The 26,217-nt window shown below is 53.7% G+C and overlaps 1 protein-coding gene across 3 annotated transcripts in view; it reads right to left on the minus strand.

The window, feature by feature from the left end:
• The window catches only part of LOC120541719 (contactin-4-like), a 429,737-nt gene that overhangs the window by 23,219 nt on the left and 380,301 nt on the right, over positions 1-26,217 (minus strand). For all 3 annotated transcript variants that reach the window (XM_039773606.1, XM_039773607.1, XM_039773605.1), the window contains exons 12-13: positions 15,140-15,267; positions 1,875-2,050 (exon numbers count right to left, since the gene is read on the minus strand). In XM_039773606.1, the coding sequence (XP_039629540.1) occupies positions 1,875-2,050; positions 15,140-15,267 (304 nt within the window). The remainder of the gene's footprint in view (positions 1-1,874; positions 2,051-15,139; positions 15,268-26,217) is intronic.

Genomic DNA, 26,217 nt, shown 5'->3' on the forward strand with positions numbered 1-26,217 from the left:
GTTCCGGTTGCTAGAGGGTGCGGTCCCAGAAGTCACGTGACACGACGTCACCAGCCTGACGCCAAGGGTCCAATGACGTGCCAATCAATCGTGGGTTCCCTTCAGACTGGGAGGCTGATCGTGATTCGCACATTTAGACCTCACGCTTAACTTCACCTTCCACATTTCTAGCCGCTCGGCCAGCAGTACGGTGACGATGGAGTTACCACAGAAAACCGCTCAGCTGGTCCACTGATGTCGACGACAAACACCTCGTGACTCAAACGAGTGCTCAAGTGACGCGCTCCTTGGGCCTCCTCCACATTCTGAAAGGGACACTGCGACCGTCACTCAGCGCTGGCCTTGCTGGGCTCTGCGCCTTCCGTTACGCCCCCATCCCTTCATTCATGTGGTATGCCATCAGACAATGGTGCCCGTGACAGTAAAGACCCATTTAGGCCGGGCCCTCCTGTTGTGATTTGAGCCTCTTTGATGTTCTCCACTGGCGCCCCCCGCCCCCCCGTCTTCGGAGGTGACATCTCGCCGTTGCTCCTCCTTTCTTTTTTGTTCTTTTTCATAATAAACTTCCCAAATAGACTTGAGAAACAAAAGAGACACAAGTGGGGGCTGCCGGCCTTCATGTTTGATTGTGTCTTCTGGTGGATTTGAAGACGTTTACATATGGGTGGAGCCCCAGGAGGAGGGGCCACAGTGACCGCCCTGCTGCTGGCCCCGCCCCCGACGGCTCAGTGGAGTTTACGGCGCTCGTCGCCAACTCGGACTTTTCCTGTTCGACTTGCTGGCTCCTTCGTGCTTTTGGTGAAATGCCAGAGTTGTAACAGTTTCTCTCCCTTGAGAGGCGTCTAAGATATTTTAGGACTTTTTGAACCCTTTTTAGGCCGCAGCCAGCTAGGGGGCTTTGGGGTCTGGCTGCCTGGTGTGAGGTCTGTTCTGGCTTTTTGAGGCCATTGAAGGCCACGTCGGGGACACAAAGCCATCCACTTCTTCTGTGCAGTGTGGCGTTGTGACCTGCGAAACACACAACGGCTCACCGGGTGCACCTTCAGCCAGGTAGATCAGCGTCTGGTCAGGCCATTCCACCTCGTCCTGATGCCACAAGAGGCAATGAGGAGGACCACCGACACGCTGCAGGCTGGCATTGCCAAACAGTATGGATTACACTGCTCTACAAAGCCACGACTGTGTCAGACCACCAGGGCAGATGGTTGCCCCAGAGTTGGACTGCCACGTCAGTCTGGTTATTTCAGATGGTGGCCTGTCGAAGGTCCTGACCATAACCCTCTAAAGCCCCTTTGGGATGCCCAGTTGGAGATGTGCCCCTCCGCTTTGCTCAGGTCCTGCTGCAGGACTCAAATGTCGAGGCTCATCAGCTCGGAGACGGCCACTCGAGACACGACTGCTGCTCTCCAGTTTGTTTTATTGTCACTTGTTCCTCGTTACTGCAGGTCACCAACAGGCGGCGGGTGGCTTGCTCGATTTCCTGTTGTACGTTTGTGTAAAAATGCTGCTAAGCACAATTTACACACAAACCGTGTGACGCGCCGGTGACAAATGAGGCCCATGCAATCAATCGATTTTCATTTCTTAGGGGCTTTAATGATTTAATGAATCCGACGGACGAGGGCCGTTCAGCGGAAGGTGACTTGGGGTGAGAGACGTGCGGATGTCGACAGACTCGCGTGATGGGCGCTCCGACGTTTTATTAAAGTCTGCCCAGGCGCCTTTCAGTGCCAGTCTCTGGCATCTCGAGGAGACAAGCAAAGCCAAACAAAGAAACAGTCAGGGCCTTCAAGAGCAACACCAGAGAGAGGAAGCACAGACTCAGCGGAGATGCCACGAGGGCACTGCCATCTCCGACAATTCGCACCACTTACCCCTCCGACCTTCTCAAAGTAGTCGCCATCCCTTCTGAAGTCGATGGGCTCTCCGTTGTAGGACCAGGTGAACGTTGGGTCCAGGGAGATGTCATGTGACACCTGGCACGGCAGGACTATGCTTTCACCCACAGTCACGTCCATGTCGGACGGGGGGCCCGTGATGACAGTTGCATCTGCAAAGAGAAATGCAGTTCAGAAAGCAGACCCCCGTGAAGAAGCCAAATGCTTCCCTAGACCCCCTCACATCACCTGCCTGACTGTCTTTTAACTGGGAGGAAACCCACACAAACATGGGGGGGGGTAGGGGGGGTGTGGGGTATGCCAACTCAACCCAGGGAAGGCATTCCAAGCCAGCAGTGCCATCATGGTGCCAGCATTGCGCCCACCTCTTAATCCCCCTTCGCTCTCCATGGTGCTGAAGTTGGCCTGCGCCGCTCTTACCAAACCTGCACTCCGGACCCCCAGGTGACTTTCACATCAGGGGGCCACAATGACCACCAGCCTGTCAGTGGCTCCCACCACACGAGGCGCTAATTCATGTCTGAAAACGCTCGCTCGGGAGAGTCACACTCTGCGTCTGGGGGGCCCGAGTCTGCTCACCTCTTAATCCCCCCAATTTCCGTCGGCCTCTCCTCCTCCTCCGTTGCACCTGGTGGTCCCGAGGTGGTCGCCGTTCTGCTTGGGACTTTCCCAGACGAGGCCTCGCTACGGCAGGGCACAGCTTAAGGATAATCTGTCAGAGACGTTGAGGGCGCTGTATCAGCCAGCACGCTTTCCTCCACTCTCTGGGTGGGTGTAGGCACCGCCCGGTCCACGGCGACTCGCAGGGCGCGCCATCAGGTGTGACACCTTCCCACCGCTCGCTCAAGTGACATGTAACCCCCTTATCTGCCACTCCTCCTAGTCGGGGGTCCTCATCAGACCTGACCGGCTCGCTTCTTACGTTCTTATCAGAGCATTTCAGAATGCGAGGAGGACCCCCGATGGACTCCACATGTGACATCACTCCGGTCTGAGGAGGTTCACAGCCAGCTTTGCTCCTTCTACTCCCTCCATTAGAAACCTTCAGAAATGGCAGATCAGTAATTATGGGCCTCCCTCCCTCCCTCGCGCTCAATGTGCCCTGCCATTGTAGGCATCTTGTGGCTTAGCAGGTGGCACAGAGTTAGGGGGCAGTGAAGAGTGTGTGGCCGCTGTGTTTAATGCTGGTTATTGACACCATATGCCATGCTGGGTGTGACCTCTCAGAGACGCCAGTTCCGTCCCACACCACGACACTCACCAACACAGCACCCGGCAGACCCACTTAACCCCACGGCGCCCGCTGAGCTGAAGTCTCTTGTCAGTCGGTGAGATTCCAGCCGCCCCCTCCTGTCTCCCACTCCGGCGTCTCGAGTCAGGAGGGCCGCTCACCTCCAAGCAGCAATTGGATAAACAGATTTAAATTATGCATAAGCCGCGCATTCCTAAAATTCAATAAATGTCAGCGCGGGCCGCGCTTATAAAAAATTCATTGTGAAGTGCAGTAAACGCTGCGGAGAAACATTCGGCTTACAGGTTCACAACAATCATCAGGCTGAGCCGAGGGGTCCGACTGGAGCTTTGCACTCTTTCTGATATTGCGCAGCCCGATTTGGGGATATCCTTTAGTCTGATGCCAACCTGGCAGTGCCCTTCATCTGCGTGCACCTCCAGCTAGCCCTCGACATATCCCATGAATTCATGCTCTGCCTCAGCCCTCCTCAAATCCCCACCCTGAACTCACTGAGCAGCGGGCACCGTGAAGGGGCCGTGTGTTGTGAACTTCTCCGTTGGTGTCTCATGGCACCATTTCTAGGATGATAAGGACAACACTCAGGTGCCCCCGAGTGAAGCCCAGGACTACCATTTGCCATCACTGAGGTGCCCACCAGCGCAGCTCGCTCACAAGACCAGCCTTGTCCACAAACAGTTAAGTCTTCACCAGCCTGCCCGCTTATTGCTGCCATTTCCTCCACTCTGCCCTCCTTGGCATGCCTGAATTCTCCTTTCTGGGCTCATCTGACAGATGTTCTCTGTTCACCCTTGGAAATCTCATGCCAGCTCTCAACTGGCATTGAAATGGCACAAACAAATAGCAAAAAAAAAAAACATGGAGGAAAGTGCTAAGGACTGGGAGCCAGCAGGTCCAATTATATAAAATGGAGGAACTAGTGGCCACTGAGCTTAGTGTGCATCTCGGGGAAACAAAGAGAAGGGAAGACTCGGCACTCGGATAAGAAGAGGCGAGCAGGGGGTCTGCACAGGGAGGTGGGCTGTTTAACCGCCTGCAGGAAGCGTAAGAGCAGCCAGAGCGGTGACGGTGACGTCACTGGCCTGGACATTCACAAGGCTGCGGCGATGAGAGCAGACCGAGTGAGACGTGGCGGAACAGATGGCTATGGAGAGGGGGGCTCGAGCACAATCGGGGAGACCACTGCCTCCTTACCTTCTGTGAAATAAGAGAAGATGGGCAGAGAAGGGCAGAATGGGCTCAGTCAGCACCACGGAGAGCGGCAGAGGCACAAAGAGTCGGGAGGTGAACCTCAGCGGTTAGGAAGGAGGGTCCGACGTGTGACTACTTATTAATGGCTGTGCTGGAGCGGCACGTCTCACTGGTGAGGCCTCCTCTGGAGATCTGTCTGCCATTTGGGTTTACCAGCAGCTGACGGAGCGCGGACTGGCGACAGCAACCGAGGGTTCAGCACCACGGAGAGCAACCGAGGAGGAGGAGGAGCGGCTGAAGAAGAGGACCAAACAGAAATGAAGATGCGACAAGACAGGAAATTAGGACGGGCCACTAAAATGAGTTCATGAAGAACACGTGGATGAGACGGGCACAACTTCAGAACCATGGGCAGTCACCGACGCGGGCCACAACTAGACTGATGAAGGACCACGGAGAGCAGCTGAGAGAGCTGTTAAAATAATGACGGACATTAAAATGACTCCCGCAAGCACTTGGGGACATGAGGGACACCACTCAAGAGGAAACTCTGCACTAACATGAGAAAGTGAAGTGGCATGGTGGGCAGCTGGACTTTAAGGTCCTCCAAAAGTTGACTTGATGTTACTTTGGAGGTGCCATCGTTTCGCATGTTTGACGACTCACATGGCAGCCATGCCAGGCGCTTGAGGTGGGCGACAGCCTCGACTCATTCTGCGTGAGATGCACTGAGTGGACTGTGTGGTGCCCTCTAGTGGGCCACACTGCCACATGAATGTTCCTGGGTGACCCGTCCCCTGTGTTTTTTTTAAGTGACAGGCTGCCCTTTCACAAGTTTTGTTCTTTTGTTTTTCATTGTTACCTTCATTATGCCAGACCGTCACCGACTGAAGCAGGAGAGAAATTAATTGAAATAAAAATCTAGAATTGCGCAAAAGCGGAAAAGCTGCAAACATCTTTGGAAAAATGGCAGACGAAAAATCAAACAGAGGACGGGCCCAGCAGACAAGAGGCGTCATTACTGTAACGCACTCCTCTCAGGACCACCCAAAAAAAGACATAAATCACTTGCAACGAGTGCAGAATGCAGCTGCTAGAATCCTGACTAGGAAAAGAAAATCCGAACACATTTCTCCAGTTTTGATGTCACTACACTGGTCACCTGTGTCATTCAGGATTGACTTTAAAATTCTGCTTATGGTTTATAAAGCCTTAAATAATCTGCGCCATCTTATATATCAGAGTGTCTGACACGTTATATTCCAAATCGTAACCTCAGATCTTCAAATGAGTGTCTCCTTAGAATTTCAAGAACAAAACTTAAAAGAAGTGGTGAGGCGGGCAGGCGGCCTTCTGCTGTTATGCACCTAAAATCTGGAATAGCCTGCCGATAGGAATTCACCAGGCTGATACAGTGGAGCAGTTTAAAACACTGCTGAGAACACATTACTGTAACATGGCCTTTTTATAACTTCACTTTAACTTAATCCTGATACTCTGTATGTTCAATTCTTCACAATAACTATTCATGGTGGCTCTAAAATCCATACTGACCCCAACTCTCTCTTCTGTTTCTTTTGCCTGCGCCACCACCACCTACTGAAAGCATCCTGATGCACCAACATTGATGGACTGAAAGCCAGAAGTCTACGTGACCATCATCATCATCAAGTCCTTCTGTGAGAACCCTAACTACAAAGAGGACTGTTTGACTTATGTGAGGTAGAATGTCCAGAGGGGACTGGTCAGGTGGTCTCGTCGTCTGGAACCCCCGCAGATTTTATTTTTTTCTCCAGCCTTTGGAGTTTTTTTTTGTTTTTTCTGTCCACCCTGGCCATCGGACCACCTTACTCTTATTCTATGTTAATTAATGTTGACTTGTGTTTATTTTTTATTGTGTCTTCTATTTTTCTATTCATTTTGTAAAGCACTTTGAGCGACATTTTTTTTGTATGAATATGTGCTATATAAATAAATGTTGATTGATTGATTGATTGATTGATTGATCAGTGAGGTCACTCGTGGTAAGCTGGCATCACATCCACATTCCTTTTCCCTGGTGACCTTCAATGATGTTTTACTTTTACTCCACGCTGGACCCCCTGGACTGATGAGGTTCCAAAGAAGTGCCCTGACCTGCCCCCATGTCACCCAGAATGCCCAACAACTGCATGGCATGTGCTGCTGAGTGGACAGAGGGTACAATGGAGCAGTGCTTTATGTGGTTGGGGGGCTCAACAGCACCAGAGACACACAATGCCACCTGGGAAGTTACAGGGCAGACAGTCCAGCAGAAGTGGCAGAGTGTTTGGCACTGTAAATCTACACGGTACACTGGGTGGCACTGGGTATCAAACAAATACTATTTATGAAAATGCCAGCCAAGACAGCTGGACAAAACCATGCAATAAAATGTAAGGGTACAGCTGCCTGGCATGTCTCTTTGGGGGTCAGTGGGCACGTCATGTTATATAGCGCCTTTCCTTAATGGCACAGGTCCTGTGCAGATGTCCCCTACTTCTTCATTGTGAGTCGTCTGCGATCACGTGGGTTACACTTATATAGCGCCTTTCCATATTGGCTCTCGGCAGGGCATTGCTGTCCTGTGCACGCGCTCAGTCCAGTCTACGACAACGGAGGGTCACTCAGCTCTCAGGCGCCTCTCCATGGCCCACACGGACACCGTCACTATTGGGGTGTTGGCACAGGCTGCCCAGTTCCCATGGTAACCCCAGGTTGGGGCAGCGCCCACAGTGGCTCACTGTCTCCTTGGTGTACTCGCTCGCTCGGTGCCCAAGAGTATCATTTGTGATATCACACTTCATCATCGCTCGTGTCAGATGGCACAGATAAGTCGAGTGCGCCGAAGTTGTAAGTCGCTCGTAGCTCCGAGGAAGCCTGGCTGATAGCCATCTTGTCAGATCTCCTGTTATCAACTGTCTTGAGACGCAGAAAAAATGACGAGACCCTCGTCGGGGGGTCAATCAGATACAAGGAGGGCACGGCGGCTGGCCAGTGAGTGACACGATGCCAGTCTGCAAGGAGCCCTCTTGGATGGGAACGGCGTGCTGATCTGGTGCCGGCTTTGACTGCTGACCGATGGACACACACACACACTCTCACACACAGACACAGACAGACACACACACACAGATGGACACACACGAACACACACACACTTTTACACACACACACACTCACACACAGATGGACACACACGGACACACAGACACACACACACACTTTTACACACACAAACTCTCTCACACTTTCTCACACACACGCCAGTCACTCCGCTGGTGTCGCTCAGCTGCCCTTCACCTTCCTGTCTACCTTAAAACAGAAGTCAGCAGTTTAAACGAATTCAAGAATAACGAGTGGGCACTGAGAAGTCAGTGGGCACACGTGAGAGGGCATGAGGGTGTGTGCATTAGTTAGCGCACCCCAAACCAAACTGACTGTTGTGAGGGATGCCCTCGATTGGATTCCGTGGGTGCCACCATGGGGTCCTGTGGGGACTGGGGACTCCAACTTCATGGGCCTCAGCCTCACCCGGTGGGGCTCCTGGGCCGAGCCTTGGCAACATCTGAAGAGCTTCTGAGCTGCCTGCCTCAACTCCAGGGGGCACAGAGTCGGGGGAGGAGCAGAGGGAGCACAGAGAGAGACAAGAAGATGACGATGACGATGACAAAGCACTGCTGCCTGCCATCCGTACTGCACTTGCTCGTGGTGTGGAAGACGGTGACTTCCCACAATAAAAAGCCTTTGTGTGCTTTGTGTTGGGTGTTTGGGGAGGCAGAGACCCCCGGTGGCCACAGCATGCTCAGGTAACAGTAGGTGCCCCTTTGTGGGTCTGCTCCTCGCGGCCCTGTATACAGCAGACTGGCAGCTTTGACTTGATCATGCCATGACAGACTGGCACCTGGTCCTGGTTTGGCTCCAGCACCGTCCGTCATGTTCTTTGTGTGCTGCCCTGGCAGGACTTTGTAGCTCCTGGGAGTGACGCGTCCGTCCCTCAGCTATGCCCTGTACTGAGTCTCTGGCCAGCAGGGAGGCCGCGTTGCCCATCCGTGTCTCCGGATCATTTTAGCTCCTCAGTGCTCATAATTCCCCTGACTTCGGGATGGAAAGAACTCAGGCGAGGTGCCCAAAGTGCATTTGCCTCCAATGAGGAAGGGTCTCAAGGGCACACGGGGGGAGTGACGCCATTGTGAAGACCACAGGTAGGCAGAGTGGATGAAGACCTTCAGGGCCATCAGACTCGTGTGTTCAGCTAAGATGCCCCCCGCCAGATGACCTCCCGACTGTCTAACTTGATGTCCATTGCCATCTTTCAGCCCCCCTTGTGTTTTACTCGATGGTATTAGCCGAGTTAATGGAGGAGAACATGAGGGATGCCAGCCAGGTCTTTCACTGCCCCACCTTTGCCTTTTCTTCATTCAAATGCAGCGCTTTCGAGTCTGGACCCTCGCGGCAGCAGGCCTGAAACATTCGGATAAGGAACGTCCACCCAGCTCGACTGCCTTTGTTCCGCTTCATTTGTACTTCTTACACACAGCGACGGCGGCCCCCTTTGACAAAGCCGCTTCTCGTCCTTTTTAGCACATAACCAGCACGCCGAATCCAATTAATCAGCCTTTGTAATTCAAAGTAAGATAAAGTCGTCTGTGAATTTGTGATGGAAGTCAGTCAGTGAGGCCCTCGCCCGCCGTGTGCGCCACAAACGGACAAAAACCAAACCGAGATGGAAAAAAGACCAAACGTGAATTGGGTCTGAAGAGAAAGGAGACGAAAACAAAAATCGGGGGACGGACGTCACTCGTCTGATTAAAAGGAGGACAAAAAAAGGCGTAACACATCATGGGAGATGGGCATGGCGCTATACACGACTAAGAAACGAAAACCAACACAACAGGACTTCATCATCAGCCAAGGCAAGAAGCAAACTCGCCAATCCCGTCCTCCTCACTTCTCCAAAAAGACTTCGCGTTTTCAACGTCCCTCCTGCCCATCACGCTGCTTGGTCTCTCATTCTCTGCCCTAACAGATGGTCCTCGGTGTCCCTGTGGTCTCGCTCCTCCTCAAGTGTGGACCAGCCCCTCACTGCCCTCTGGACTTTCACCAGCATCGCTTTGTAAGAAGGGCAGGCGGGAGGAGTCGGCACACTCCCCTCATGACCACTGGGCACACACTCTTCACGATCACTGGGCTCACTGGGCACACGGTCTTCACGATTACTGGGCACACTCCCCTCATGATCACTGGGCACACTGTGTTCATGATTACTGGGCACACTCCCCTCATGATCACTGGGCTCACTGGGCACACGGTCTTCACGATTACTGGGCACACTCCCCTCATGATCACTGGGCACACTCCCGTCATGATCACTGGGCACACTCTCTTCACGATTACTGGGCACACTCCCCTCATGACCACTGAGCTCACTGGGCACACTCCCCTCATGACCACTGGGCTCACTGGGCTCACTCCCCCCTCATGACCACCTGCCCTGCCCCCTGTGAACTGCTGTCCAAGTCTCCGCTCCTGCACGTTCTCCTCCGTCGCTGTCCGTGGTGCTGAATCCGCCCAGCTGCTGTCCTTCGGCTGCTCTCCGTGGTCCTGAACCCGCGGCTCTTCTCTGGACCTCCTCCTGTGCTGCTCTCTGTCTTTGCTCAGGTGAGTCCACACCTGTCGTATGTATGCCCTCTCACCAAGTGCAGCTTATCTTATTATTTATTGTGGCCCGTCTTTGCCCAGACTTTTCTAATAATACAAAAGCAACACCTGGCATTTCCATGTTCTCTCGGGCTCTAAGTGGGTTTCTCTTGGTGCTCTTCAGCTGCTGATCGCATCCCCAAGATGGGCAAATTCAAATTGTGCCAGTGTGTGCAGGCAGGTGAACTGCAGTCTCCTGCCTTGTGCCCAGCAGTGCCAGGGCGGGCTCATAAAGGTGTGCTGGAGAGACAGTAGGTGGGCAGTGGATGGATTAACAGGACGATGCGTCTCAAATTTATGTTAAGAATATTTAAGGTGCTCACTTTGATCCGCTGCCCGTACGACCAGCTGATGATTTTGTGTGGTCCATGAGGCTCAGCCACGGGCACTGACCTGCCATTTATCGTTTTACTTGCATCAGGCCCAGTGCATTTGCAGGAATGTCTGTCTCGACTGGGTGATCCCAAGGGGCGGCTGCAATGATGGCGTCACACTGGGCACCTGGATGTCTTCGACCACAGAGAGTTTTCTACCAGGGGATTTCCTCTTCTCCTCTCTTCCTTGCCAGATGGGCTCAATTCACCATCTGCTATCCGGCTGATGTCCCTTTTGGTGCTCAGCTGATCCCGAAGTGCTCACGTCTCCTCTGGGCTTTATGCCGAGTGGCAATCAGGGATGCTGGGGATGTCCAGCATGTGAAACTCAAATGGGGGTCCTGGGAGTGATCATCCTGTGTACCCCTCTGGGCTTCAATAAGACAGATGAGGGTCCTGGATGTGTCCATCTTGTGTATCCACACAAGTTTCAAAATGACAGACAGGAGTCCCAGGACGCGTCCTTTTGATATCCCCTTTAGTGTGGGACCATCCACTGTACCCCTCAAGACAACTGGGACTTATGTAACCTTGTGGAAGTCAACAAGTCTCAATGAGACACATGGGGGTCCCGGGACACATCCATCCTATGCATTCCTCCGGCCTTTGAAAAGACAGATGGGGTGCTGGGAGGAGACAGGGTGCCAGGAGTGTCTGTCCCAAAAGGTGCCTGTTAGAAAGAGCAGTGGTGCCCCTTCGAGTGGGAGTCTCCAAGCTGCTAACAAACGTTCAATGCTCTCCTGCCACACTTGTCTCACTCCAAGTTAAAAAGGTGCTTCATAACGCGCAGACCGTCACTGGCCGCTCGCTCCTGCCAGCCCCACTGTATGCCACCTCTCCCAGTGCCAGTCTGATATGAAGACTCAAAGCCCATTCCTGCTGATCAGCCACCTTCCTTCTTGGGGTTCAAGTGCCAGGCCCAGTAGCTGTGTGGAGTTTGCATTTTCTCGACATGCGGGTAAGTGTGTCCTCGGATGGGCCGGTGCCCGGTTTTCACCCAATGCCTGAACTGGATCGATCTAATGGATGGCTGAGCTTTTCAAGTCAGTTCATTTCATTTATTTGGACACACAGCATTAATTCAGAGATGCTGGCACTGCCACCTTTGTGTACTTCAAGCACCGTCACAGATCAAAAAGGTGGCCTTTAGAGGACTCAGGGCCCTGGACTGGCATGCAAGTGGCACCCCAAATTGTTGGGTGGACAAGGTGCCACCCACTGGTGAACTAAGGGGCACACATAAGGCTATGCCCTCATCTCTTGCCTGATGACCGGTCTCAAAGGCTCCATGTCTGTCCTCAGGTCAAGCCATGGTGCCTACACTCAACCAAGCTGGCATTGCACTGGCATCTCTATAATGATGTAAAGAGACACATGAAAAATAAAGATTAGAGCAAAGCTATTAGTTCATGCCCTGTGGCAGGCTGGCATTCCACCCAATGCAGGCACCATCCCCACAGAGCTTTTAAAAATGAGCTCTTTAAAATAAGAACTCAATCTGCTGGGCACTTAAAAGGACATCGGAAAATGAAAACGTTTTAATGATCAAGTGCACCGAAATCAATAGGAAAGTCAATTCAAGTAACAACGAGCTCCGAAACGCATGGTGACCCACGGGAGACGGGTGCCAGGCGTGTGATCTCGACTGGCGCAGCAAACGTTAACACAAGAATATCGTCACCAGCCAGCGGAGTAATTAGATTTGTTACAATCCGAGACGAGTTATGGCCAAAAACAGCCATGCATCAACATTAGGGCAAAAATCAGCGCGCTAAACGGCTCGAGACACACGGGCACCGCGCCGCCGCTTAATGGCCCATGAAATCGGCCAAATGTCAGCGGCGGCCGCACACCCTTCTGTCACTCGCTTAACGGGGGATTAAAAAGGGAGGGCGACATTTACACAAGGGCATCAACCGGGACGACGGGCACCTCCACGCATCTGTCACGAGACCCGGGCACTGCCTGAAGTGCAAAGCCCAAACCCAGCAAAGGTGACCCGCACCTCGAAACTGCCACTTGCTGGCCTGGCGCTGGCCTTCTGGTCGCCCCTGTGACCGGCCACATGGTACTGTCACCTGTAAGCCAGGTGAGCCCGTCACCCCCTGGTGCCAGCTGTCTCCTTCAGCAGTGAGCCACCCACGGTGTGTTATCACAGGGCGTCCTGTTCATGTCTGTGTATCTATGCACGATACAATATAGCGCCTTTCACATCACACGCCATCACGTCTGCCATATAGTGCCCTTCATGTGCGTCTGTCATGTACCCGTACCTCTCTGTCATCTCAAGCTCTCCATCGCACACCTCGTCATCTCTATGGATCCATTAACGCACCTGTCTGTCACATAACACCCTTAAACAGGCATCGTCTATTATATAGTGCCTTTCACATCCAGCTCTCTACCCATCCTGTGATGCCAGTCTGTTAAAGGCATGCCCCCCCCCCACCTCGTCATATCTGCATGTGTACTAATCTACCTGTCTGTCACATAGCGCTGCCTTCTGATGTGTATAGCGCCTTACCGGCCTGTCTGTCTATCAATCGATCGATCATATAGCGCCTTACAGGCCCACAGTGGCTCATGGGCGCGTTTAAGAAAGGAAAGGCGCACAGCGATTAGTCGGAATCTTCAAACTGGCATAATGAGGGTCCAGCTATTGCCAGGAGGTGGCCCCACTGGCTTGGCCACGTATCTGAGGTGGCACCAGCGTGATGTCATCGCAAGCCAGCGCCGCACACTCGGTGACGTCTCCCATTGCCGCGAGTCCCTTTACAAATTCTTGAATGGCTGCCACTTTTCACTTCCTGGTCTTCTGCTTTTCTTGGGGCTTCCTTTCACAGCCAGGAAGTTGGGGCCTAAAACTCTGCCCACTCTTTGGTCCGGGTACGCGTGGGCGCAGGGCTGGTTATGGATACCAACAATGGAGGAGCCCCTGATGCGGGTGGTGGAACCCATGATGTGCCGCGGTGGGCTGTGGAGTGGCACTGAGAGGGCAGTCATAACCCGTCACATATTTGTGAGAAGTGACAGTCGAGGGACACATGGCCACTGGTCCTATCAAGCCGAGGTGACCGCGGGGTTAGAATGCCACTTGTGTCCCTCGGGGCCAAAAACACGGCAGGAAATAAAGGGGGTGAAGGCGGGGAGCTCAGAGGGGGCCCACCACACCTCAAACCCGGCACTTCCATCGGAATCGAATCCGACATGAATGTCACAGCTCACTTTCACCAGGGGACCTGGGGGGGGGCCTTACTACCCCTGGCTCGAAGACTGGCACAGCATTTTACACTCACAGTGCGCCACAGGCCTTTCCTCCTGCCCTCACATCTCATTTCTCTGCGGGTTTAAGCCTTTAATGTGCCACCAGCTGCCATCAGGTTGGGGGCTCCTTTGGTTCATCTTTAAAATTCTCTCTCCGATGGGAGGTGGGCTCCCCAAAATTGTCCATTTCAAGGTCGGCTGGCCGGGGCGACAAACCCATTGTGACCGCAGCCTTGGGGACACGACACGCAGTGGCCAGGGGCTTGTGATGCCACCAGACAGCCTCCCCACACCACAAGTGAGGACGGAGACCCCTCAGACGGGCCCACCATGCAGCACACGAAACACCAGGACAAGACTGAAGGAAACAATCGAAAACGACAAAACACGCGGAGTCGGAGCGGAGCCTTCACTGGCCGGCTCTCACTGCTGCTCGTCTTCCTCACGTGACCTCCTCGCTGTTCACGTCCTCGTCTGGTTTTCAATTCTCACCCTGATTCTTGTCCCCCAGGCTGTCCTTTATTTCTGTCATTTGCTTCTCTTCACCTTCTGCTTTGTTTCTGACGGCCACACAGCGACAGGCCGGGGGTTCAGAATCGCGGGCACGCCGTCGTGAAGGTGACATCGTCTGCCCGCCCGTCCTGTGTTACGCTGCGGACGTCTCGCCTTCCCACCTCACGTGGACACGCAGATGTCCTAAAATGAACCAAACAAGGAGGCAGGCGAGCTCATTCAAGGCAAGTCGCCCCCAAAACAGCGAAAGGTCACAACCCGGAGAGTTTGGGGAGCCCCCAAGTGGAACTTCCGAATGCGGCAGACCACCGTCAATCCAATCCAAGTGCCAAGACCCCAAACGATAAGCGAATCGAGTGCACCGCCGCGGCTCACCACTTCACCTCTACGGGGGGAGACAAAGACCCCACAGGACTCCGACAGATGGCACGTAAACGAGATTGGAAATCCAAGTGACGCTAGAAGACCCCTGTTAGCCATCAAAGTCACTCAACTGAAGAAGGAAACCAAAAGCAAATGAAAACAGTCAAATGGAGAGGCTGAGCGGTGGTCCGCGGGGTCCCCATAAAGACACTAAAACAAACCAAGAGCTGAAAGATTCACACAGCGGAGTGGCTCATGCCCGCCAATACCAGAGGAACGGGCCGAGGTCCGCGAGGGTCTTAAATGGTCCCCCTCAGGTGACTGCGGTGCCGTACAGTGGCACTGAGACTTCAGGTGACACATGGCGTTAATCACCTGACCAGGCAAGCTGGCACCCTCGGGTCACTCTGGTGGGCCCAGCTGGCACCCTCGGGTCACGTCCTCCTCCCTGGACGGCCCCCACATTCTGTGCATAGCACCAAAGGCTGGAGCCTCCTCAGCCAGCCTGCAGAGCGCTGCGGGCGGTGCCAACCTTTGACTTGCTCTGCCATTTGTCACTCGCTTACCCTTCACCACGAGGATGCCACTGCTGCTCGCTTCCCCAAACTGGTTTCTTGCCACACACGTGTAGCTCCCATCATCGGCCTTGGTGACATTGGCGATTCGAAGGCTTCCATCTTCCAGAACGCTTATCCTACAGGAGACACAAATAAGACCACCGCTTAGTCAAACCCAGATAGACCGTAAATGAACGCTGTGCCCCACACTGGCACCAGTCAAAGCCTTCACTGGACTCGCACCCGAATGGCGGCCACCGCAGTGACGATGCCCTTTTCTATATGAATGTCGTCATTGTCGTGGCCTCAGGGGAGATTCCTGGGATTCAATAAGCAGGAGCACAGCAGACACACAACAGAGAGATGGCAGACTTGAACCCGAGACAAGCAGCCAGCTTGCAGGATTACCAAGTGGAGCCTGGCATGGCTACCCAGCACAGTGTAAGGGCAGCCATCATTCTTGGGGGGGCGCACCACCAATGACATTTGGTCATCCATGCCCATCTGTCAGTAACTGATGGCACTGCCCTCTTGGGCATCTTCACGTGTGGCGCACTCATTACACATCTGCAGTAGCGGTTGCCACTCGTTTCTTTGCTAATCCGTCATAAAGCACCACTGGCGCTGGACGAGGCGGCCTGAAGTGGGCAGCAGGGTGGTTTGAGAAGTAAAAGGCGACTCACAGAGAAACAGCAAGAGAAGAAAACGAGGCATGGCACGGCGGGCAGCGGGCACCTGCTTAAAGTGCCAAAGATGCCACGTTTGCCGAAACTGCCAGCTGCTAAATATTTCAGAGTAATGACAAATGCCCTCATGTGCTGACCGACCCCACATCCACATGCAGCAGAATGAGCGGGTACACTGGGCACAGTCCCCCAGCTGGGCAGGCCAGCACCTCATTCGCTGCTGCTCCTTCTGCTCGACTCTGTGTTAAGAGATGAGGGCCAAGGAAAGGCGAGGAAGAGTGAGAGCATCTGCTATATAGCGCCTTTCACACCTCCATCCCTGCCACATAGCGCCTTTCACACCTCCATCCCTGCCATATAGCGCCTGTCCTGGTCAGACTGTTACCAGCTCCAGTTGCCCCTGACTGGTGGGCTCTCATTAGAGCAGCAGGCAGCGAGGCCTCCGACACATGGAGGTGACACGTCTACTTTAAATGAGCAGCAAATGACAAAGTCGGCTGGGGGACACCTCTGGGGTGAGTGGAAAGGAGAAGCCAAAATGAGTGCAACGTGAATGACCCGTGTGTGTGTGTGTGTGCCCATGTGCCAGCCTGTGCCACTATAGAGACGTCCCTGTGCTCAGAGACACCAGTCAGGGTTAGGCATGAATGTGACCACCTGTCACCTTGAAATGTCACCAGGTAAGCCACGTTCAAGCAGCATATCTGGAAATGGTGACAGAGGGGCATTGGCCCTGTGACCCTGGGGTGACCAGTGGCTGAAGAGGGGCTCCGTGAGACGCCGCAATGCGTCCAGTGATTTACAGTACCCGCTGATTACAATGAGTCATTGTTCTGCTGACGCCATCTGCAAGGTGCTCTTTGTCACCACCCGGGCCACCCTGACATGTCACCATAGGGTTTGTTTTTCATCAAATTTCGCTGCTACGGGTGTCGACATAAGTGACGCGTCCCGTGACAATTGAAATCGAAGTCCAGGAGAGACGAGCACAAGGGTGCCGTGCCAATCGTAGATGCCGAGGGCTTCCTCCAAAAGGCACCTGCGAGGAGCTCGTGACTGCACTACGACGTCCGGATCTCCAAACACTGGACGAGAGACCCGGCGACAGTCACTTCAATGCCGACGGTGAAACACGCAAGGCAGGATCAGGTACCCGCTGCTGGGATGCCAGAGGAGGCGCAGCAAAGCCCAAGCGTCTGAACGAAATGACAACCGACGGCAGGTAACAGGTATCGAATGCTGGGCTGAGAAGATGCCACCGACTCATACCAGTCTGTCACAAAGAGTGCGCACAGAGTGTTAAAAGAGCCCTTTGAAAATGTGCCATCTTGAAATACCCTTCGACGTAACAGAAGTACGGAACTGAAATGAAATCAAACAAAGACGCTGCACTTGGAAAGAACTGCGTTGGCACAATTCAAGGGCAGTCCACCGGAGCTCTGAAGCCCGAGTGTGAACTGCTGAGCCGCTGTGTAGCCGATGGGATGTGCAGTTTAAACAGCTGACCTGCAGTCAGCAGTGCCAATCCCAAAGATTCATCTCGAGTTGTGCCATGCCGGCTTGGCATTGCCTCACTCAACGCTGTGATTGCTGGGCAGGCTGAAGGTGGCACGTCTTTGTAGCCAGAATGCTTTTCAATATCGCACTTCCTGCATAACGACTGCACTGCTCAGGATCGTCGGCCCAAAGTTTCATTTCCTTGGCTGCGCCCAATGCCAGCAGAAGGACAGGAAATGAAGTGGCAGAGTCAGAAGGTAATGAAAGGCCCTGAAGTCCAAGTGACAGGAGGAGGAGGACACGAGTGTCACTTTCAATGGAGTGCGGACACGGACGGGCAGCAGGAGCAGCAGCTTTATAATTATGACAGGACATCGTCCATCCCTCCAACCCCCTCATCCTATGCCAGCGGCACCGGGCCCACTCAAGGCCATCACAAACCCTCAGACCCTGGCGCGGCTGCATTCTCTGTTGTTAGCCAATTACGACTGCTAACGGAGCAGATTATAGCGCCTTGACTGAACCGACTTCACTGTCCTTCAAGCAGCAGAAGATGCAAAGCGAGCCAATCAGGGAGCCCCCTGACTCCATCGCAGGATGAGGGCACCACTGTGCCAGTCAGCGCATTAAATACAAATGGTGAACGGCGTGCCTGGCCTGAACACGGGGGCCTTTGGTGAAGCCTTTTGAGAGACGCACTGGTTAATTGTTACTGTGAGACAACTGTAAATGGTGTGCTATTTAGTCGTCATCGTCATCATCATCATCATCATCGTCATCGTGAAGGACAACACGATTCTAGAAATGTCTGACTCGGTGCGAGTATTTGGGGTTGAGGCCTCTCAGGGGGTCCAGCTGCAGGTCTTCCTCTCTTGTCACTTTCTTCATCAGTGACCCGCTGCTGCTGCCAATTAACTTCCTCACCCTTCATTCTACCTGCCATATTTGTAAGACTCAGTCCAGGGTCGCCAGGTCCTTAAAAAAAAGGGCAGCCCGACCAAGACAAAGCGACACACTTGAGTGCGGGGGGTGGCATCGAGAGTGATGGCCCACGGAGATGTGAACAAAGGTGCAAAGGGTGGGGGAGAGGGGGTCCCACTGCTTGAAAAAGACAGAGAAGGGAGCCAAAAAAAATCGGTTATTGCTTTAAAAATCAGCCCACCCATGAAAGCCCATTTCTCCTAACCCCCAGATGCTGGTGGCACCGACTGCAAACCAAAAGGCTGGGCAGCCCAGTCGAGGACTCCAACTCTTAGTAGTTTCACTCCAACCAGTTTCTTAATTAGAATTTGATTCTTCTTCTTAATTAAACCCATTATTGAATTCCACAGCTCGTTGGTGCTCTCATTGTGGCACAGCAGGCATTTCATTTTCCTTTCTTCTCAGGGCACCGTTAAAATGTAGAACAACCTTATTTTCAGTTCTTCTATGATAGACACCGCTTAGCTGGTCATTTATTGGCTCCTTTTCTAACCCTGTATTGTTGGACCGCTAATTAAGGAAAAAGAAATAATGAAGGGGTCTGAGTCTTAAATAGCATGTCAATTACAATGATGGCAAATGAGGTTAATTAGCAGCAGAAATTGGACTAGTTAAGCAATTTAGAAAATGGTTTGAGTGAAAACCTGCAGCCACTGCCGCCCACCAGGATGAGAACTGGAGACCCCCCGAGTATGCCCTGCCGTGTCTACGGTCCGACTGTCTGGTGGCTCAACACCTGATGACTTTCGATCTCTGGTTGTGCTCCTCGTCTCCGACTCTGCAGTGCTGATATCGTGAGACATGCTGCGGTAGCCAATGAGGGAGCTGACACTGGGCGGGACTGACCAATGAGTGAGGAGGGAGGCGGGTCTTCATGTGAAAAGCGCCAGCTCACTTGTGCCCACGTCCTTGACGTTTGTGGAAACTCTTCACTTGACAAGAGTTTACCAACAATGCGCATACTTGGGACGCTGCGGGCGTGGGAGGGGCCAGCTGACGCGACTCCGGTGGTCTGACCTTTTTCAGTGGGGGTCTCAAGTCTCCATTCAGGCTCTTTATATCACGGACTTTGACATCTCGGCCATCACTATAAACTCGAGGGTGTAAAGCTATTTGGACAGACGATTCCCACAAAGTTAAAGCCACACGACAGCATTTTCATTTTTAACCCTAACCCTGGCATTTCCACGTCATTTAAAGAAGCATCTCAAGCCGCACTAAAACGGGCAAAAACACAAACGGCATAGACTTTTGGCTACACTGGGCATGGACGGAAACAGGAAGAGGGTGCGTCCTCCATGCCAGCTCATGTATACACACAGAGAACAGCAGCAGCGAATATGAGAAACAAAAGGACGGGCGAGGAGGCGGGACAGTTGGTGATTTTAACGGGCACAGCTGGCGGTAAACAAAGCTGCCCTTCCATCATGCGTGCTGCTGCCCCTCAGACTGGTCAAATCGGCATTTAGTGCAACAGAGAGCAGCGTCAGTGCGTCCCATTTGGTGACTCGCTTCACAAACTTTGGACCGTCCATCTGTGCCATCCGCTGCCCCCTGATCTGTTCTGAGAAACGGAAGGAAACGATTTACTAACACAGAAGAAAGCAAGAGAGGAGACAGAAGCCGCTCTTCATAAGGCGTATTCAAAAGAGGCTGAGGGCACAAAGACCCGCGATTTCTGGGCTCAATGGGCGACGCCTGGCACAGCGGGTGACTCACGTGGCTCTGACTGAACTCATCGCAGTATCTCCAAGGTCGAAGGAGCAGCACATTGAAATTAGGAATAAGAGACCAACAGAGAGCCGCGGACAGAAAACGAAATCAGAAGACTCTGCCCTCGCTGGCAGCGTGGTGCCCAAAACAAAGGCAACCACAGCCACGCTTCCTGCCACTGCCACCCCTCCGGTCATTTGTGTTTGTGTCACGCGCTCCTCTGGCATTTGTTTACTCCGCTGCCCTCTGAAAGTCCGGCTCCTCTTTGGGGCCTCGTCCGGTGCCAGGCTACCCGCTGGAGGTCCCGTCATGTCAAGTCTTCACTTCACATTGCTGGTTTGGTTCTTCTTCGTCTTCTTTGTTCCCCGCTGATTTCTCGAGTGCCCGATTAATACTGACCACGACTGAGGTGCCCTCGGTCTTCTCACTTCTCCTGCCTGTAATTAGTAAGACGCACTTAACAGACGAGAAACAGAGGCCCGACTAAATGCGGCAGAGGGGGCACCACAGCAAAGTGGGCAGACGAGCCGCACAAGTTAAGAAAATGTCCAGTTAGGATCCAGTAGAGTGGCGATGCCCCCCCCCCTTGTGCCAACCCTGGAGGTCACTTCAACACGGCCACTTCCGAGCACAGCAGCCTTCATCCGATGAGACAATGAAATGCCAAGCAACGGCAGACGAGTGCCAAAGCTGCAGACGGCACCGTGCCCGGCGTGCATGCCAGCTCTTTTCAAAGCCCGTCACCGTGGAGCGGATCAGCGCTAAGCCGCATCATTTCGTTCAGAATTGAAACCGGTGGGCTTGGATTTGCAGTTGTGGCACTTAATCTGCGCAGAGAGTTTTGTCACCTGGGCTCAGCACAACGAGCGCGACGCGCCACACAGAGGCTCGAAATGAAGAAACAGAAGGAGGAAGTCATCTGTGTGCCAAGCTGTGCGTCTTATCGCCGAGTTAGGAGCCATTCTGGGCCAAGCTGTGCCACCACGCCAAGGAGGGTGTCCAGTGCCCACCGCCCTTGACTTAGAATCCAGTTAGCTGCCCTCCTCATTGCTCCTGGCAGGGTGGGCAGAGTGGATGGGCATTTGAACTGGGGGGCCAGCCAGAGATGCCTGAAGCTGAAGAGTGCCCCCTGCTGTTGTGCTACCTACCAAACCCGACTTGGGGTCCTGGGGCCTGCTGGCAAAGGCAGCAAAAGACATCCTGGCAGGGGCATCAGTGCATGCCAAGGCCCACATAAAAACCCTGGGGTGGAGGCCATGCAGGCGAACGATGGACACGATGAGAACCCATGTGGACAGCTGGAGTGTCGTCTTCATGTCATGCCACGTCAGCGGTCAACTGTTAGTCGGCTCTGTGGCCGGTCTGTCAAACGAGGCCATCGAGTCCCCGTGCTGCTCGCGTTCCTACGAAGTTCTGCTTGAACTTCAGGACTCTCTTGGATTCCCAGCACTCTTTGCCTAAACGCTGTCCCTCTAGTCACCTCCATGACTGGCCGCGCTTCATCAGATCCTTTGAGATTTCGAAGACCACCATGAGGTCTGGGGAGGCCCTTTAGTCCCCAAGCACAGGGTCATCGCTGTCACATGCAGAGTCACGTGTCGCTCTGTCATTGTCGCAGTGCGGTGACCTGAACTCTATCCCGTCTCACCAGCGCCACCTACAGTCTGAGCGGAGCATCCCTTCACTTTTATTCCACAGCGTGTTCTAGAAGTTTCTTGGCATTTTCATGGCTTCAGCCGATTGGCCGGACCGGGGGGTTTCAAGTTCAGCTCTGGGGACCCCAGTGGCCGAGATTTGTCGTTTTAAGCGAGTGAGTCCTTTATTTAAGTACTTTTACCTTCTTCTGCATTCTAACAAGTGCCTTCGAGTGCGACTTCCATTTATTACAAATGCCCTTTTCGTGCCACACCTCGAGTGCCTGACCTCTGCTGCGTCACCTGCTTGTACCTGGAATCGGGTGACGTGGACACGGGTGCAAATGACTGCTAAAGGGTCTTCAGCGCAAACCCCCGGGCATCAAAGAGCAGATGACGGCTTTGGACCTCAACCTCCGAGGCTGCGGCTGGTGACACCACAGCGGGACCCTCCGAGCAGCCCACTGGACCTCAGATGTTGTCATGCAGGCAGACACAGGGGGCTTTAGTGAGGTCGGGGTCACATACATCGACTGACAGACAGAAATCTGACCTCGCTCAGGCCGAGACCCCCGATCCTTCGTCCGTCCTCCACTCCCACCCCGTGCAGGTGGGCTCTCGACCTGGCTGTGCAGTGCAGGCAGAGGTTTGTTTAAAGGGGGTCTCACCCAGAGCGCCGCCCAATTTGACCACCAAAGGAGGCACGTGGCGGTCCCCTCAAAGGGCGCTTGTGTGCGCCGAGTGGCCAGGAGGACTAACTGCCGGGCTCTCAGATTTCTTCCCGTTTCAAGGCCAATTTCTGGGGTCTCCGCGGCCTCCCATCTGCCCGTCACTTAATGCGCCGCATTCTGCTGAGCCAATGGAGATGGCGAGTTGCTATTCGGCCTCCCCGGGTGACCAAATGTGACACAGGCAGATAAGGCGAGCCGAGTGTTTCCTGCTCACTCCTTCGCCTTGTTAAGGTGGGCTCAGCTGACCTACCTGTGGGTGGGCTTCTTAATCACTGATGCTATCGGGATGTCGAAGGAAAATAAAACAGCCATGATGAAAAATATGAAATGGCCGAGATGCTTTATCTTCCTAAGTAAGCCTGGGTTATCTCGTCCTCAAAGGCGGCGCGGGGCTGTGACAAACGGGAGCCGCCGGTGTCGCCTGCCAGCTGGAGATTTCAAACCCCGCCGAGACAGAAGGAAATGTCTGCAGCCGCGAGATAAATTGAATCCCCCTTTTAAAATGTATCCCACCGATCTCATTGCAGGAAGTTAGTGACCTTGTCCTTCTCATGAATCACAAATCGAGAGAATTCTGACATGCCAGGCGACGGGCGACACATCCTGGAGGCGGAGCTTAAGGTGCCCGGGTCGCCGTTAACCTGCACGACACCAAACACGGCGAAGACGAGTTTCAAGATGTCAGATTAGCTAAGGCTCTTCATACGTGCGTAAGGCGTGGCAGGCCGAGGGGACACGGGCACCGCAGAACAGGCCGGCAAGACCCCGAGAAAGCGGTGCTGGCATGGCAGTGCAGGGAGGCCACCACCAGGGGGCAATACAATGTCTAAATATGCCAAAGCAAGAATAGCCACCAGCAGGACCAAAGTGCTACACCGTGTGCCAGCGGCGCTTCTGGAGCCCCTTGAAGTCCCTGCCCGAGATGACACTAGGGGTCTGCGCCATCAGGTGCTAAAAGCGGAGGTGGCAGGGCAGAAACAGATCAAAGAGCGGCGGTCTGCCAGGCCAGCAGAAGACCAGCACCCACAGCAGCCTGCGCTGGCACTTTATTTACTGTTTTAATTCTCCGTCTGGTCCAGTTTGGCCCCCACCTGTGGAGCTCCAGTGTGGCGCCGCATACCCCCAAGCCCCCCACACACACACACACTTGATCAAAGCGTGGAGGTCTTGTGAGAAGTGTGTGCCCTGCGTGACACTGGCCAGACCTTTGAGGGGCACAGACTGTAGCTCTCGGGCTGGGATGGGTGCTCACTGCTGGCACAGATGTCCATGTTCAGGGAGCACTAAGCGGACCCCCGATTGGAGCAGTGCCGGTGTCACCCCCTGAATTCCAACATTACAGCAGACCGTGGGATGAGCGCCTGGCACTCGAAATACAAGTGTGAGTGAGCAAGAATGGCAGGAGGCCGATGGCAGCACGGTGACAGGCCGAGCGGCGGTGACATCTCCGGCTGACAGGGGTCCACGCCCTCTGCGGTTATTAAAACGTCAAATGGGAGCGTCATGCGAGCCCCCCCGATGACAGCCAACCTGTCACCCGGGCGTCAGGCCGATGCGTATCCGGTCAGCACGGCGAGTTTATCAGCTGCCGGCACAGAAGGCCGCCGGGTGGATCGCCGCGGGTTTCCTTTAATCACAAATTGCGCTCTCACTTTATTTCTTCAGCTGATATTCATCTTCGAGTCCCGCGCTGAGGTATCCTTCAAGGAACAAAGAGCAGACACGTGTTCAAGAGACACCGGCGCAGCGAGCAAGATGGATTACCCGCGCCGCGCTGGCGGACCCTTACTTTGAAAAATGATATCGGCCGCCGTCTCGCAGATAAAAATAATCCCAACGAGCGGAACACATGGAGTCCTAATCTTAACAGACATCGGCAAATTCACTTTCGTTTAGGGTTAAGATTTATTCTCGTTAAGGCGCAGCCTCCTCCTTTACCCTCTCGGCTTGGCATTCTGGGGATTCGCAGGGACACCAAACTCTGCCGTGCGCAGGACGGGCACGCCAGACTCGACTGCACTCGGTAATTCAGTTGGCACAGGCCCGGCATTTCACCCATCAGACGCGGGCAGCGTGCACTTGCCAGGCCCGTCTACCAGTCCTAATAAAGGGTGGGCAGAGGGCAACTTTGGGTGGTCCCTCTGCTCACATTGTAAGAAGCGATCAGGAGATGAGCGGGCAGCAGAGAGCTGGGCACACCCTCATCCCAAAACGAGCCCAGCCAAAGTGCTGCAGCGCCACCTTCTGTCTGCTGTGGTTAGGAGGTCACCCATAACAAGGTCCGAGTCACAGAATCACAGACAGCCAATCACGCCACCACCAAGATGGCCGCCAAAGTGCAAAGTGACCTCACCAAAATGGCGGCCGAAACTGGAAAACAAACACAAATAAAATAAAAGCCAAATGTTAAGATTCCAATGACAGACACCAACATGACGCTTGACCACCATGGCAGCACCATGGCAGCCCACACTCAGCCCCTGCTCTCGTCATAACTGCCCTTTGGCAGGCTCTGGGTACGTGGCGAGGGTCCCGTTACTGATCTTACTCTGGGCTTCACATCATGCTGAGGGACTCGGGACCCTGCCTGTTATTTTGACTCCCACTTTGGGTAACATGTTTGTCTTGCCTTTGTGTTTCTTGGTATGTTTTTGGTTTTCTGGCTTGGACTCCATGATAGTTTTGGACCAGAATTTCTTCTGTCATTCCTACTAATTCGGCCCGAACACCTACTGCCATGCAGCCCTGCCCACCCCGCTGCCCCTCAAGTGCCTTATTCACATAACTCCAACCACCCTACTGCCAATCAGACAGAGAGCTCCCCCCTCCCTTTTGTCCCTCAAGGGTCACGATGGGAGGAGTTGTGTGTGTGAGTGGCACTCCTACATGCCCTACTAAGGCTTATAATGCCCCGCCCTTTATTCTGCCAGTCAAACACATAGCCCCACTCACTCATGCAGCTAGCCTTATTCCTCAAGTGCCAGGCCCTGTCTGTGTTGCTGCCACTCGGGCACATATGCCCACCCACCACTTTGTCACTCAGTGATGTGGCTCCTCCCACACGGCCACCATATGTTCTACCTGGACAGGGAGGATCACGAGATGTGACGTCATCAACAGAAGTGCGAAACTAAAAAGTCAATCCGATCGTCAGAGATGTCAGAAAGCTGAGGGAGATGAAAAGGCACAGAGCAAGTCCTCCACTCGTCCTTCCCGGACATCTAAACGGCACATCCGGTAAGGAATATGGCCATTTATGGGGTCTCTCTGAAGACCTCACGTGATTCGCAGGAATTCTCAAGATGCCGTCACTTGATGAATTTTTATTACAAAGCTCTTCACTTGTTCAAACACAATCCCTAAACTGATGGTACTCGATTAGGCTGGAAGTCGCTTTGGATAAAAGCATCTGCTGCAACAAATGTCCAGATCGTGACTTCACTGCCAAGAAGTTCCAGAAACTCCCTAGAAAAGCCACAAACACACAATACAGTTCACCAATCACCACGCCACACAGGTATACAGCCCCGCCCATGATGCTGCCAGTCAAGCACATAGTCCCGCCCAGCCTGTTGTCACTCATGCATCCAGACCACACCCACGCTGCCGCACTGTGTCTTTGTCTGCCCCTCCCCTGTTCTACAGCCACTCAGGAGTATAGCTCCGCCCATCACACGGCTACACGAACACAGAGCCCCACCCACTCCAGCATGTGGCTCCGCCCAGTCTGCGGTCTCCTACAATCCTTCCAAATGGCCGCTGACTGGTGGGCTTAGGCTGCGCCTTTTTATTTCAGGGGCTGCTTTATTGTGCAGAAAGCGGCACTTGAGGTGGTCTGCTTTGTC

The sequence above is a fragment of the Polypterus senegalus genome, chromosome 12 (assembly GCF_016835505.1).
Source record: "Polypterus senegalus isolate Bchr_013 chromosome 12, ASM1683550v1, whole genome shotgun sequence".
NCBI lineage: Eukaryota > Metazoa > Chordata > Cladistia > Polypteriformes > Polypteridae > Polypterus > Polypterus senegalus.